Raw genomic sequence first — 14,078 nt, 5'->3', positions numbered from 1 at the left:
CTTTTCATCCACACTTTGCTTTTCCTCATTGCCAGCGTTTGCTGTTGGTGTCCTTTTGGGGAGGCATTTTTCTCCCCTCAGGGAAATAAGTTATCACTTGATAAGAGTGATATGATAAAAGGAAATGAACAGTAAAGTCATTTTGCAATGCTGACACAATAGCCAGACTCCTTCACCAGGTAGGTAACTCAAGGCTATACAGAGCTACCTTGAAAGCACCTCTCAAAATCTTGTCTTTGTAAAACTGGCAGGGACCAGTACAGTTTTCTTGCTTATTCCATTGCTCTTGGTTGGCCCAAGCCCCTAAATGCTAGAGAAACCCCCCAGTCATCAGTCACAAACTCATTGTCAGTTTAGGAAGGGCTCTGAGAGAATTGAGAACCCGTCTGAGGCTCCAGCCTCCTTGCAGGAGCGATGCTGATGGGAGATGATGGTAACGTGCAGAATCATGATTTTTCTTTACTGACATCAGCCAGAGACACAACAGGATTGCACAAACCTAACAGTAAGCCTCAATCTTGGTGGTGCAAAGCCTTCCCTGATCTTTTTGCCAGCTAGCTTTCCACCTCTAATGACTGTTTACTTTGTTTGCATTTTCATGGTCATGGTCATTTTCTGGGATACTTACTAAAATCGTCCTGGGCAGAACTTCAGCCAAGGGTCAGGCATGCTCAGCTCAGTCTCTTCCTTGAGCTCAAGAATACAGACTTCTTTCCTCATTTTATCTGTTTGGATGTGAGATCTTGGCAACACTTTTTCTTTCCCCTCATTCCTAGACTTTCCCACATTATATTTTCATTTTTGCCAAACATTATTATTCATTTCCTCCAGTACAATAAATTTTCCTTTTGATCAAACCTGCCTAGTCAGCAAGTAGCTTGCATGTCTCCCTGGCCTGGCATTTTCCACGCCCCGTTTTGGTCTCAGCCACGCCAATTGTTCCTCTCCAAGCCCCGCACATTCAGCCCCTCTGAGCCTTGGCCTGTGCTTTTCCTTCCTCATGACTTAAGATCTGTGTCCCCCGAGACTCATCATGAGTGCAGCTCCCTGCAGGAAATATCCCGCTCACTCCCCAGTATCCCCAGTGCAGGCTCAGGCTGTCTGGTGTGCCCCCCCACAGCATCCTTGCCAGGTTATAATAGGTTTTGAATATACTTGCCTCCTGAAAGCAAGATTCCACCCAGTCTTTGCTTTCCTGTCCTTGTTCTGGTGCTCCAGTATATCGAATGGGGGCCCTTAATTTGCATTTTATGACACCGAAAGCTTTCTGTCTGACTGTACTAGCCTGGTCATTCCCCTTCAGACTGCTCTGACCTCATTAGGGAATGTTTCTACAGTAATAGCTTCCCTCTCCCTCCTTCCCCTATTCACTCCTTGATAAAATTCAACCTAGTAATCCCTAGAAGTAATTCAGTACAAAGCAGGAGATTTGGCAGAAACTATCTGTTTTGGAACCTGCCAAGCCAAGAGGGTTTAAGGTGGCTATTAAAGATTTTGCAAATGCCATTTATATCAGAAAAATAGCAGCATTTATCATTTGCTTTCTTGGCTGTAAAACAATCTCAGCTAAGCTGAAGCTGATTACATTGGCCATGCAACAAAGGTAATTTATTCATCATACACAAAGTCTCCTGTTAACTAAAATCAGAATTTTAGTGCTGGCTGAGCAGAGAGCTGGTGTATCTATCAGTGTACAATTACCCTCTAGACCAAAAAGACAGCTCTTCAGAGAGTACTTTTTAATTGTTTTCTTTCCTAAATTTAGTCATTGTTGTCTCCTGCAGATGTCTAATAATTAACTTATTTATAGAACATTAACCTGTATTTTTTCCTTCACTCCCTTTCTAATTCATATTTTGCGTGGCTGGGTGTTTTACATCTACTTAAAGTCTTCCCATTTTCTTGGTGGCTTTCATTAACAATCCCTTCTCTGGGAGAATTTATATTTTTTGAGAACAAGAACTCTGGAGAGTTCTTCACACTTCTCTGATTTATAGATGTTTCTTCCCAGTACCTCTTTCCTAAGCCCCAGTGATCACCACTCACCATCTTGCTTCACCCAAAACCCTAGACACACACTTTCTGCCCCTCTGGTTGTTGACAGCTTAAAATAAATTTGAGGGGCCAGGTGTGGTGGCTCATGCCCATAATCCTAGCACTCTGGGAGGCCAAGGCAGGAGGATCACTTGAGGTCAGGAGTTCAAGACCAGTCTGAGCAAAGCAAGACCCCATCTCTATTAAAAACAGAAAAATTAGCCAGGTGTGTTGGCATATGCCTGTAGTCCCAGCTCCTCAGAAGGCCGAGGCAAGAGGATAGCTTGAGCCCAGGAGTTTGAGGTGGTTGTGAGCTAGGCTGAGGCCATGGCAGTCCAGCCTGGGTAACAGAGCAGGACTCTATCTCCAGGGAAAAAGGAAAAGAGTCCTAGGCTGCAGGGTTTACCCACGTCCTCTGCCTGGGGCTGAGCAGACACCCCCCTGGTTAAATCCCCTGACAATTTTCCCTCCCAGCTCACTTGTAAGTGCTTCAAAGAGGGCTCGTTGTGCTTTCACCATGCCGTGTCTAGGCTTGCGGATGTTGGCGTGGGAAGAGGCCAGTGCCGGCACTTTGAGATGCCCACTCCAGCTCTGAGTGTTCTCAGCTTGCTGATAGTGCAATTCAGAGACCGAAGGTTGAGGGACCCACGAAGGGCTAAGAACAGGCAGGTGAGTGTGTGCAAATGAAACCTGGCTGCATTTAAACGTCTTCCTGTTAGCAGCTGCAATCGAGGGAAATAGAGGATGGAGTGCTGTCCTCTCTCACTGTCTCCATTTTTCTCCTCGCCCATCCTTCCTCCCTACCCTCTGACTCCACTTACTTTCCTGGGGGAGAGTTAGCCTGGTCTCAGGGATGTGCAGATCCGTGGGGTCTAATGGCTCTGCACAGAGGCCGTGCTGGCTTCCCAGTGGCTCTGACCTTCCTCCATCCTCTTCCTAGAAGAAAGTCCTGGGGACCCCTCCAGGTGATGGCTGCACCTTGCTGTTCACCAGACCCTTTATCTTGCTCACGGCAGCCTCAGTGCTGGGAATCTTAGTTGCTTTTCACCTGGCAATTTGAAGAGGTGAAGAAATCTAAAGTCCTCAGAAAGCCTCTGAAAGGAAAGAATTTCTTTTCTTTTTTTTTTCCGCAGTTTTTGGCAGGGGCTGGGTTTGAACCCACCACCTCCGGCATATGGGGCTGGCGCCCCTGAAAGGAAAGAATTTCTATAAGCCGATAGAGAAATCTTGTTTGGACATGAGTATTACGGGGATGTAGAAATCTTTCCGTTTCACGCACTGAGTATAGGTGTGACCACCTGTTTGGGCCGGAAGGCATCTTGGTCCATGAGAGATCTGTTTTCTCTCTGATTTCTTGTTGTCCTTAAAAGACACGTTGTCTAGGGACATGCCTTACATTTTCTGTCAGTGGTGGCTGACTCTCCTTGTCTCTCAGGGAGGAAGATGAGTACTCAGAACTGCGGTCAGAACTCAGCCAGAGTCAGCATGAGGCCAACGAGGACTCTCGCAGCGTGGACCAAGACCAGACCTCTGTCTCCAATCCCGAAAACCAGTCCACCATGGTCACGGCTGACATGGGTGAGTCTGCCTGCCATTAGCATGGAGCCAGAGTTGGGTTTCTGGATTGTTGTAGGACGTTTAGAAATGTGAGGCAGCCTGAATAAAAACTTAATTATCCAAGGAGTTTGGTGAGTGGATGAAGGCGTATCCACTTCAGTCCTTGACATACTGCTTTGTTGGTCAAAACAGAATGAAGAGCTTAATTAGCTTTCTGCCCTGATCGGATTGTGAGTCAAATGTCTGTCGCTTCTATGTGAAAACTCTAGAAGCAGAGAGCCGGGTAAAAGGCTATTGCAGTATTCCCAGTTACAGAGTATCTGAACTGTGACGCTGGGAATGGAAGGGGTGGGCTGGGGCAGCACATCACAGTGGGAGAATCCCAGTAAGTTCTTGCAATATTTGGATTGGGTAAGAAGAAAGAATCCCAGAAGATGCCAACACGTTGCTCCTGAGTGACTAAGAGAATGGTCATAGTCCTTAGGAAAGACGTTTGGTTGAGAAATTAGTTGGGAAATAGTCATATTATATTTGAGGTTGTAAAAAAAATCCATGTGGAAATATGTAGTACAGTGTATTTTAAAGAACAGCAGGTCATGACCCTCAATTGATTCTTAAAATTATACAAAAAATGTCTTTTAAATGAAAGCGGGCCAGGCTTGGTTGCTCACACCATAATCCCAGCATACCGGAAGGCTGAAGCAGGAGCATCACTTGAGGCCAGGATTTTGAGACCAGCCTGGGCAGCGTGATGAGACTTTGTCACTACTGAAAGTAAAGATTAGCCAGGCATCATCGTGCCTGGCGTCCTAGCCACTTGGGAGGCTGAAGCAGGGGGATCTCTTGAAGCCAGTGAGCTATGACCAGGCTGCTGCACTGTAGCCTGGGCGATGGAACGAGACCTCCCCTCTTCAAAATTTTTTTTTAAAAAGCAAATAAGGACGCAATACAGTGACAGTAGTATTTCATGAAACTTGTTGGTTGTGTGTTTGTGTGGGTAGTCAGCTGCCAGATGAAACACTCTAACTGGGGGTTGCAGTCCCAACATGGCGAAACCACTGCTCTTGCCTCCTGGGATGTGTGGAGAGAGGTTAAGGTCAGAGGTTTTGAAGTCATCTGAAGGTGATCAAAAGGGTATGGAATCCAGAAGGAAGAGCACCACGTCTTAGGAAATGCTCACGAGTGGGAGAGACCCAAGAAGAACCAGGAGAAAGAAGAGGCGTGAGGGGGAGGCCGAGGCCAGGGAGTAGGCAGGAGCCAGATCACACAGAGTCTTAGAAACCAGATTTGGCCTTTTCCAGAGACCCAAAAGAAGCTCCTGAAGATTTTATTGATAATAGTGGGGGACAGGATGAGACGATCAGATGTGCATTTTGACAGATAGCATCCCTAGATCAAGGGTGAGCTGGGGAGGCCAGCTAGGAAACCATTGCAAAAGTTTGGGTGGGCAAAACTGTTGCTTGGATTAGGGTGGTGGTGACTAAGTTTAGAAAAGGTATAAAATTTGCAAGATGTGCTGAAGGATTAGAGACAGGGTAGAAGCAGCCTGGCGCCCGTCTGCTGTGTAAATTTGGTTTGCACAACAGATGGACGGCAGGTCACTCAACAGTGTGGGAACACAGGCAAAAGGACCAGGTGGTTTTGCTCAGTAGAATGGATTTGTTTGCCTGTGAGTTTGCCTTGAGATACCTGGGTGGAGATGCTTCAGAAGGCAGTGGGGATACAGGCAGGAAGCCTTGAGGACGGGCCTGGGAGCGCTCACGGTGTGTGCAGACTGTGGCTGAAGAGTGAAGGCAGTTGATGTACAGAGAGTGCAGAGGGGAGACAGCTCAAGACACAGCCTAGGGACGGCCCGCTGGGGAGCAGAGGTGGCAGGAGGCTGCACGGAGTGTTCCCCAGATCAGTCTCTGTTTAAAGGCGACTCTGCAGAAAGAACGTCGATTTGCATCTGTCCCTGTGTGGGCTCCGTCCCTTCCCCACTTGTTTCCTCCTCCTGTCACATAACATTTTAAATTACATATTCATACTTATTTGCTTGCCGGACTCTCCCACTGAACTCCACTAGGCCGAAGCATATTCGCCTGTCTCATCTATGGTAGCCCTGCAGAGCCGTCCCAGGGCCTGGCACACAGCATGTGTTCAAAGATAGTCAGTATGAGTGAATGAATGAAGTGATCAACCAGTCTACCAGCCAACCGGCTAAAGAGACAGGAAGAACATGAGAGTGTCGCCCTAAAAGAAGGCTGTAGGGAAGAAGAAGTCAGCAGCAGTCTGGATGGTGCTAAGGACAAGCCAGATGGATTTGGCTGCATCCACGGTGTTGAGAGGTGTGTGCTGAGGGCAGCACCAGCCAGACAGAGATGCGACCAGACTTTCTTCCCTCATACTAACCTGAACCCAGATGCTGGGCTTTATGTTACAACACACACATGCAACACACGGTGACCAGCCTTCTCTGTAGCCAAAGCCCTCCATGCTGAGCTCAGCCAGCACCACAAATCTCTAGCAGCTTCAGGGCTCTGCCTTCCAGCCGGACACATTCTAGTAGCCAAGAAATTCCTCATCGCCGCAAAGGGTCAGCCCTATACTCATCCCTTCACTTGTTTCTCCCAAATTGTATTTTATGAAATTAATAAGTGACCCACAGTCCAACAAAGTTTCATAGGTAATAAAGTTCGGTAAATGCGGGGGAAAACCTGCACGTCTTTCCTGAGGGCTTTCCCAAGCTCCCGACGTGAGGCCACGTCTGGCCCTGCTCCAGCCTGTGTCCACCTGTCTGTTCCAGGGGCATCTCCATTTTCCTGAATCATTTAGATAATTTCTTTCCATCCTGTCCCTCATCTTTAAAAACACAGGTTAGTTGAAACTCTATTTCTGAGCTTTCTAATGTTTAATCAATACTTTGAAGGTATAAATGCCACCCCTAAAAAATAAATCCAGGCAATGATTAGTAGATAATTTGGAAGAAAGTGTGTCTGCATATGATGTAAAAATGTTGTCTAAACCCTAGATATAAACCCTAGATCCCTGGCGGGGATCCCTCTGCTGCGTGGCCTGTGTTCTCTGCCCACACATGGTGGCCTCTGCTCACCTCCTCAGCAGACTCACAGTTCCCTGTGAGGTGCTGGGGACACAAGACACAGAATCTGCCAAGAGATCACTGTACTCCCGGGCCCGAATCCCTCAAGCCTGGCATGACCGTGCAGGGTACAGGGCCCACAGCGCTCGCTCTCCCATCCCCTCTGGCCACACTGGCAGCCTGGCTTGCTCTTCCTCCAGCCTGACCAGCTCCTCCTGCCTCAGGCTCTGCTCTGTCTAATCCTTCTGCCTGGAATGGCCTTCCTAAAATCGACAGGAGCCTTCCCCCAAGTTCCCCATCCTCCTCAGAGCCTCTGACCCCATCTCTAGAGGGCTGCACCCTCCTCCTGCTCACAGGGTGGCTTGCTCCCGCCTCCCTGTTTATTTTCTGCCTTTCACTTTGCTCTACCCCAGGCTGGGTTGAGTTTGTACGTCCTTGAGAATCATCAGGCTGTAGCTGGTTCTCACACATGCACAGTCCTTGGGGGACAGGAACTTCAGTTATCTCGTCCCCAGCATGGCACAGAGAAGGTGTTTAGACGCTAGAGAGCAGTCAGCACCCTCTCCTGTGCAGGAGAGTGCACAGTTCCTGGGAGGATGTGCACAGCTGCATAGCAGGCCTCACAGCTGGGCCGGCCCACCCAGGGGGTGCTGCATGCTGACCTAGGGCAGGAGCCTGCAGAGCGCTTCCTGGGAGTCACCCTGAGCAGGAACCAGAGAGGTGAGTGAAAGGGGGCAGTGGCTGGCCACATCCCCTAGGAGAGCAGACACTTGGGGACAGCAGGGAGAAGGTCATTAGGGCTGCCTACACAGTGCACTATGTTTGTTCATCAGAACTGGCTGCCTGCCTCTTCTTATTCCTTTGCCAGTTTCCAATTAAATTACTTCAAAAGGAAAAAAGTTCCCGTATATAAACACCATTATAGGAAATCATTACAAAGTACCCATTTCATTATGGTTGCTATATTTGCAAACCTGCATTAGTAACCCAGAGGTTTTCTTTGAACTGGACTTTTTTCTTAGCTGCAGAATATGCTGGCAGTGCGTTTGCTGATTCCCCCCAAAATACCAGGAATATATCCAGCCTAAACACTTCATCAAGAAATACGTTAAAAAAAAAAAAAAAAAAGAAAGAAATACGTTCAACCCCTACCTGACGGAGCCTGAATGCCCTTCAATAAGCTGGTCCAGGAACCAGGATACTGTCCTCTGTCCAGGGGTAAATGGACATTTTTAGAAAGTGCTTCGACTTCCTAAGCAAGCAGTTGAATGAAGGAGAAAGGCCCCAGCTTCTGTCAGCATCTTTATATAAATTCCCTCTTTGCAAACCTGATCACACAATTGTTTAGAAAATAAAGGTAATTAAATGGACAAAGCCAAGGTAGGAATCCATAGCTTAGAATTTTTATGCCCTTATTCTGGTAAGGAGTTGTGAGTAAAAGAGAGGCTGGATGTAACAGCTGACATCCTTTGCTCACTTGCTCCATGTCACCCATGTACATGCATCCCTCCTGTTTGTTTTATTTTTTGAAATAGAGTCTCACTCTGTCATTCTGGGTAGAGTCCCATGGTATCATAGCTCACAGCAACCTCAATCTCTGGGCTTGAGCAATCCTCTTGCCTCAGCTTCCCAAGTAGCTGGGGCTACAGGCACCCAGCACACCTGGCCAGTTTTTCTATTTTTAGTAGAGACCGGGTCTTGCTCTTGCACAGGCTGGTCTCAGATCCCGCGCTTAGGCAGTCCTCTACGTCAGCCTCCCAGAGTGCTAGGATTACAGGCATGAGCCATCGCACCTACCCCGTCCTTCCTGTTTAATTGCCAACTTCAGAGGAGGTCCAGGAGACCTCCATGTCTGTAACATCAGGATGACAAAGTTCAGAGAGGGCAAATCACTTGTCCAAGGCCACACAGCCAAAAAGTTGGGTTTTTTGTTGTTGCCATCTGTGCTTCTGTGGGCAACTTTCCTTTTACACTGCTCAGTTTAAACAGTGGAATGTGCCTATGGCCCATGTGGTATGTCCACAGCAGTCTTGGAGGTCTCTAGCCCTGCTGGGGGAATAGGGAGCAGCTGTGATCACACGCACCTGGAATAATAGAGTGGCATTTGTAATTCACTGAGATTTCTGTGGCTCCTCACATTAGAAGCAACTCCCTCATTAGACCAAATGGTTCTGGGTGTTGGAGTAGAACGGAGCACAGGTGTGTGCACACGGGCTCCCCACAGCATGGGTGTTGGAGCATGTTTGGTGTCCTGTCCTGCAGGCATTTTTCTCATCTCTGTTAAAGCACCAGCAAAGCTATTCTGGAGCAATTGTTGCTAAAACAAACAAAAGCCCTGACCAGCTGGGCCTTTGCACAATCAGTGAGAGGTTCTGCTCTAGTATTTTGAGATCTTCTTTGATTTGTGGTGAGAAATTTTGATTTTTCTGGAATGTTAAACTATCGTACCTTCAGGGTTGACAGGAAACATGCCTTGCTTGCTGGTGTGATCATTTAGACAGATTTTTCCTCGGTGTGAGTAGTTTTTGGAGGATAACCAAGGAAGAATTTACACATGAAACCTGACTTTTTGGCGCGGCTATGCCTATGAAATGTGTTTCACGTTAAAAGCCAGATTTTCCTGGCTTAGCGGCTGAGGAGGCACAATGGCTTCAGGAAAACCATTTAGAAGTGTCAAGCGACCACTCAAAGTGGGGAGAGGGGTCAGGACAGGGAAAGGCAGATGGGCTGAAGGATACTCAGGTTTGCTAGGAAAGAGGTGACCGGCTAGTCAGTTATCCTCCAGCAAAGGATTTTCAAAAGAGAATCAGATAACTTGCAACCTGATTTGAAAGCTTTGGTGAGGCAGTGCAGAGGTTAGAAAGGTTAGACCAGACTGAAAGTCACACCCAGACTAATTGATGGAATAGGCTCAGCCCTTTTTGCCTTTTTCTTTTCTTCTCTTGGGCAACTTACTTTCTCCCAAGAGGTTCATGATGTGGATCATTCTTGAGAACCAAACCAGGGCAAGACTTTGACATTTTGAAGGATTCACTGGAGCATTCTCTGGGGCGGCTGTGTGTTTTCTCCCAGAGATCTGAGCCTGGCCAGACAACACCTGTTTGCCAGTGGTTAGCAGGAAGGAGCCACTGAGGAGACCACCTGCAGTCATTCCAGAACTTTCCGTGGAGTAGCCAGGGGTGAGAGCAGGAGTGGCTATTGCTTCACTTCAGTTTGCATCACTCTGAAATATTTCCCTCAAATTCTACCATTCGATGATTTTTCAGCCCTCCAAAGAGACTTGGGGTATAAGATAGAAGTGGAAGGCATTGATCTACAACATTTACTGAGAATGGCCTCCCACCAGTGCTGGCCCTCATGCCCTCCTCTTCCAGCATAAGCTGTCTTTATTTTCTAAACAGACCATGTCTCCCAAGGTTGATTTTAGTTCTTTAAAATTCAGTTTGCCTCAAAACAGGCATTATAACAAAGGAATGTTAAACTTCTGAGACCAGCCTCTGAAAGTCTATTTAATATGTAGTGGAAATAAAGTTTGAGACCTTGCTAATGTCACTGTGTCCCCAGCCATCACTGCAACCGTTGCTTCCCTGAGAAGCTGTATTGTATAGATCATGATTAGACGCCCCTTTCTCCCGGCAGTTTGGAAAGCCTCCCAGTCCTGTTACAGGGCCCAGGGCAAGTGCTGTCAGTGGACCAATCCCGTTTGCTCTCAAGGGCTGAGACAGCCTGTCTGAAGGGACTCTAGAGCCGTAATGGGTGACCCAGGCACTGAGACAGGGCTGTGTGGTCCAGTTAGCACCCTTGAATGAGAGTGGTCAGAGGCAAGGCCTGAGAGCCGGGCAGGAGCTGAGGATATACAGAGGGCCTTGGAGGCACAGCCTCCTATCACTTCTCAGAGGTAGAGAATGAATTGAAAGACTTTTCCAGCATATTGCCAAATTGCAAATTGCCACTCTGTCTCTACCCCAGCGTTTGCTCCCATCCTCTGCAGCACTGCACGTCATCTTATCTGAAAGCTGTGCCGATTCAGGGGATCGGTAGTGAAGTAAAATGATTACATGTGAATTTGAACTTTTTTTCACATGCGTGTTATGAAAGCCTTGTTCTCCAGGAGCCACCCCCCAGAACTTCTACACCACCAAGGGGGACGTGCTGGTTGGAGATTGTGTGGGGGCACTTGGCAAGGTCAAGGGAGGAGTCCCAGAGAGGGCACAAGGGAAGTGGGGTGCACAGTCCCAAGAGGACTTGATGGTAGGTTGTCTTTCTTCATATTTATGAGCAAGTTCTCTATTTTGTAGAAATAATCTGTGTCAAAAATCCAAAGTGACAACACCACCAATGAAAACGAAATCTCTTCTCGGGCCCCTCCCCCGAGGCCTGTGACCTCAGATGGTCACTGGATGTGGCAGACACACTAGCAGGAGAGCGTTCCTATTCTGGGAGCTGCATTGAGAAATCGTTAAGTCTATGTTGCCTTCTATCCACGCTGCCTAGAATGTAGAGGTATTTGTTTTTCTCCAACTGTGCTGTTTTTTTCTTCTTTTTTTTGGACATAGAGTCTCACTCTGTTGCCTTGGGCTAGAGTATGGTGGCGTCCTCATAGCCTGCGGCAACCTCAGACTCCTGGGCTCAAGGGGTCTTCCTGCCTCCGCTTCCCCACTGGCTTGAACTACCTGTTCCAGCACATATGGCTAATTTTTTCTATGTTTTTGTAGAGATGGAGTCTTGTTTTTGCTTCGGTTAATCTCAGACTTGTAAGCTCTCAAGCCCCCTAATTTTTTATTTTCTTTTTTTTCCTAATTTTTTATTTTCAAAACTTTAAACTTACAGAAAAGGTAAAATGAACTCCCATAAACTGTTTCTCTAAGTTCACTAGTTAGTATTTTGCCACATTATTTTCCTCTCTTCACTCTCTCTGTCCCTCTCTCTCTCTCTCTCACACACACACACACATTCATGTTTGTGTGTAAAACTTTTTTATCTGAGCCATTTGAAAGTAAGTTGCGAACATTGTGATACTTCACCCCTAAATACAGCAGTGTAAACCTCTTACGAACAGAAACTTTCCTATGATAACCATAGTACCTTGATCACACTTGAGGACTTTACTGCTGATGGAACATTAACATGCTGTCTGTATTCAAATTTCACCAATTGTCCCATTAATGTCTTTTGTTGCCTTTTTTAAATGTAGGTTGAGTCTAGGCCCACTCACTATTTTTAATTACCAGGTCCCTTTACTCTCCTTTAATCTAGGTTCTCCCCACCCCCAATTTTGTCTTTCATGACACTGACCCAGAAGGAGGCTGGGTTAGTATCTCAGAAAGCCCTTCAGTCTGAATGGTCTGATTGTGTTTTCTTATTAGATCTGAAGTTAACAAAAAAAAATTTTTTTTTACAAGAACATACATGGGTGATGGTACTCATTGCCGTGTTGAACCAAGATGTTCTAATGTCAGTTTGCCCGTCGTTGAAGATGTCGAGGTGTTTATAAACTGTAACCTCATCCTTCTAAGTTCCCTTGTCTCAGACGGACCCCAGCAGTGTCTCAGTAAACGGGGACGCGTCTGTGGACATCCTTTCTCCCTTCCCTCGGACCCTTCAGTCTTCTCAGCGGCACTCAGACCTAGAAGTCCAGTATTCTATTTTGTCATTGTCTCTGTTGTTTTGTTCTGTTTACACTTGTTCTTCAATGGAGTTAGAGAAGGCCCTGCAGAGTGCAGAGGAATGTTGAAAAGAGAGCCCCAGCCTTAGAGCTAGAACAGGCTCTGAACTGTTGCCTCTTGGCAGAAAGTCTGTGTTGATGCTAAAAGAATCTGCAGCTCTTTCCTCCACTTGAATGGCTTTACCAGGCATGATGTGTGTCCAGTCACAACAGAGCGGGGGTGGCATGTGCTGGCCCTTGGGAGGGAGTGAGGACACAGTTAATGGCTGTCCTGCCATGACCCACTTATAGCAGGCCCACAGCCGCATCAGTTTCTTATCCTTGCCAAAATTCACTAATATCTCCAACATCTCTAACGTCACCAGAAGCTTCCCACTTTGGGGATCTTAACTGAAAGCTTTCTGCCTTTTCAGCAGAGCATGATATGCAATTTCATGGGTCTTAAATTGGATGCTGCTTCATTAATGGATGACTAAGAAATCCTTGACCTCCCAGAGTGCCAGGATTACAGGTGTGAGCCACCGCGCCAGCTTATAAAAAGTCTTTCATTTCTTTTGCCTTGTTTAACTGTTGAGCACCTACTCTGCACCCAGCCTTGAGTCTCTGGGAGCACATTCTGGAATAAATGAAGTTATTGCTTCTATGGCTGGACTCTTAGTAGGGTTGATGTGTTGGTTAATAGGTGATTGTGGGGAATGTGATTCCTCAGAGAAAAAAGTAAATAAGAGACTCTGGGCACTCAGAGAAGGCTTCCTGGAAAATGAGTTTTCAAGGCAAAGCTTTAAAAAGATGAGGAGGCAGAGAGGCTTCCAAATGAAGCAAATACGTAACCATTAACTGCAAAGCAAATGCCGGTGCCCAGGTGTTCTTGCCTTTGAAGCTGGAACCATGTTTTGGAGCAGATTCGTTCTAGTAAAATGGGGGCTGCTCAGAACCAGGCTGACCTCAGGCTAGATTTCTAAGATCTAGTCTGTTGAGTGGGATTTTTATTTGAGTTAGGATTTTTTTTTTAATAACAACAACCTTTAACACCTGATTCAAAATGAACCCACACTTGTATAGTTCATGGTGTCAACGCTGGGCGTAGGCCTGGAAACCCCGCGTGAGAAAGGAGAAAACCAGCCAGCTTTGCCTGTGCTCAACATGCTGGGTCTCTTCTTATTTTCCCAGCCATGAATGTTCTCTTACCTCCCTTCCAGATTTCCACAATACTTCAAGTCCACATGTAACATCCCGGGTAGGTTCGTAGAACTGCAAAACTGATTTTACCCCAGCTAACTGGTACAAACAAGAGTTTAGTTCCTGTGGCTTGTCTCCAATCAGAAAAACATCGCCAAACATCTCAATAAAGACTCAAAGCACTTCTAATATTAAATATTGAAATTAATGTGAGTCATGCATACATTGAAGATATATTAATAAAAGCAAGTTAGGTAATTATTGACCCTCTTAACTCCAATCCTGGGTCATGGATGACTGGAGACTTCCAGTAGCTCAGGATGGGAACCAGGCCGGGACAAAACAGGATCTTGCCACAGGGCACACTCACCCACTCACACTCACTCACACTGGGACCACAGAGGCACATTCATTCACTTGACATGCACATCTTGGAAGTGTAGGAGGAGGCCAGAGTCTCTGGGGAAAACCTACACAGATGGGGGTGCAAGCTCCACGTAGACGGCAGCTCTGGCCAGGCATCCGTTTGTTTCTCTTCCCAGCATTCTAAGAAAATAACGTTAC

The 14,078-nt window shown here is 46.8% G+C and overlaps 1 protein-coding gene across 5 annotated transcripts in view; it reads left to right on the top strand.

Moving 5' to 3' along the window:
* MCC (MCC regulator of WNT signaling pathway) overlaps positions 1–14,078 on the top strand; it is a 425,555-nt gene that overhangs the window by 339,965 nt on the left and 71,512 nt on the right. For all 5 annotated transcript variants that reach the window (XM_053566014.1, XM_053566015.1, XM_053566018.1 and 2 more), the window contains one exon: positions 3,470–3,612. In XM_053566014.1, the coding sequence (XP_053421989.1) occupies positions 3,470–3,612 (143 nt within the window). The remainder of the gene's footprint in view (positions 1–3,469; positions 3,613–14,078) is intronic.

This window comes from Nycticebus coucang, chromosome 17 (genome assembly GCF_027406575.1).
Source record: "Nycticebus coucang isolate mNycCou1 chromosome 17, mNycCou1.pri, whole genome shotgun sequence".
NCBI lineage: Eukaryota > Metazoa > Chordata > Mammalia > Primates > Lorisidae > Nycticebus > Nycticebus coucang.
This window is presented reverse-complemented; position numbering and strand designations above follow the sequence as displayed.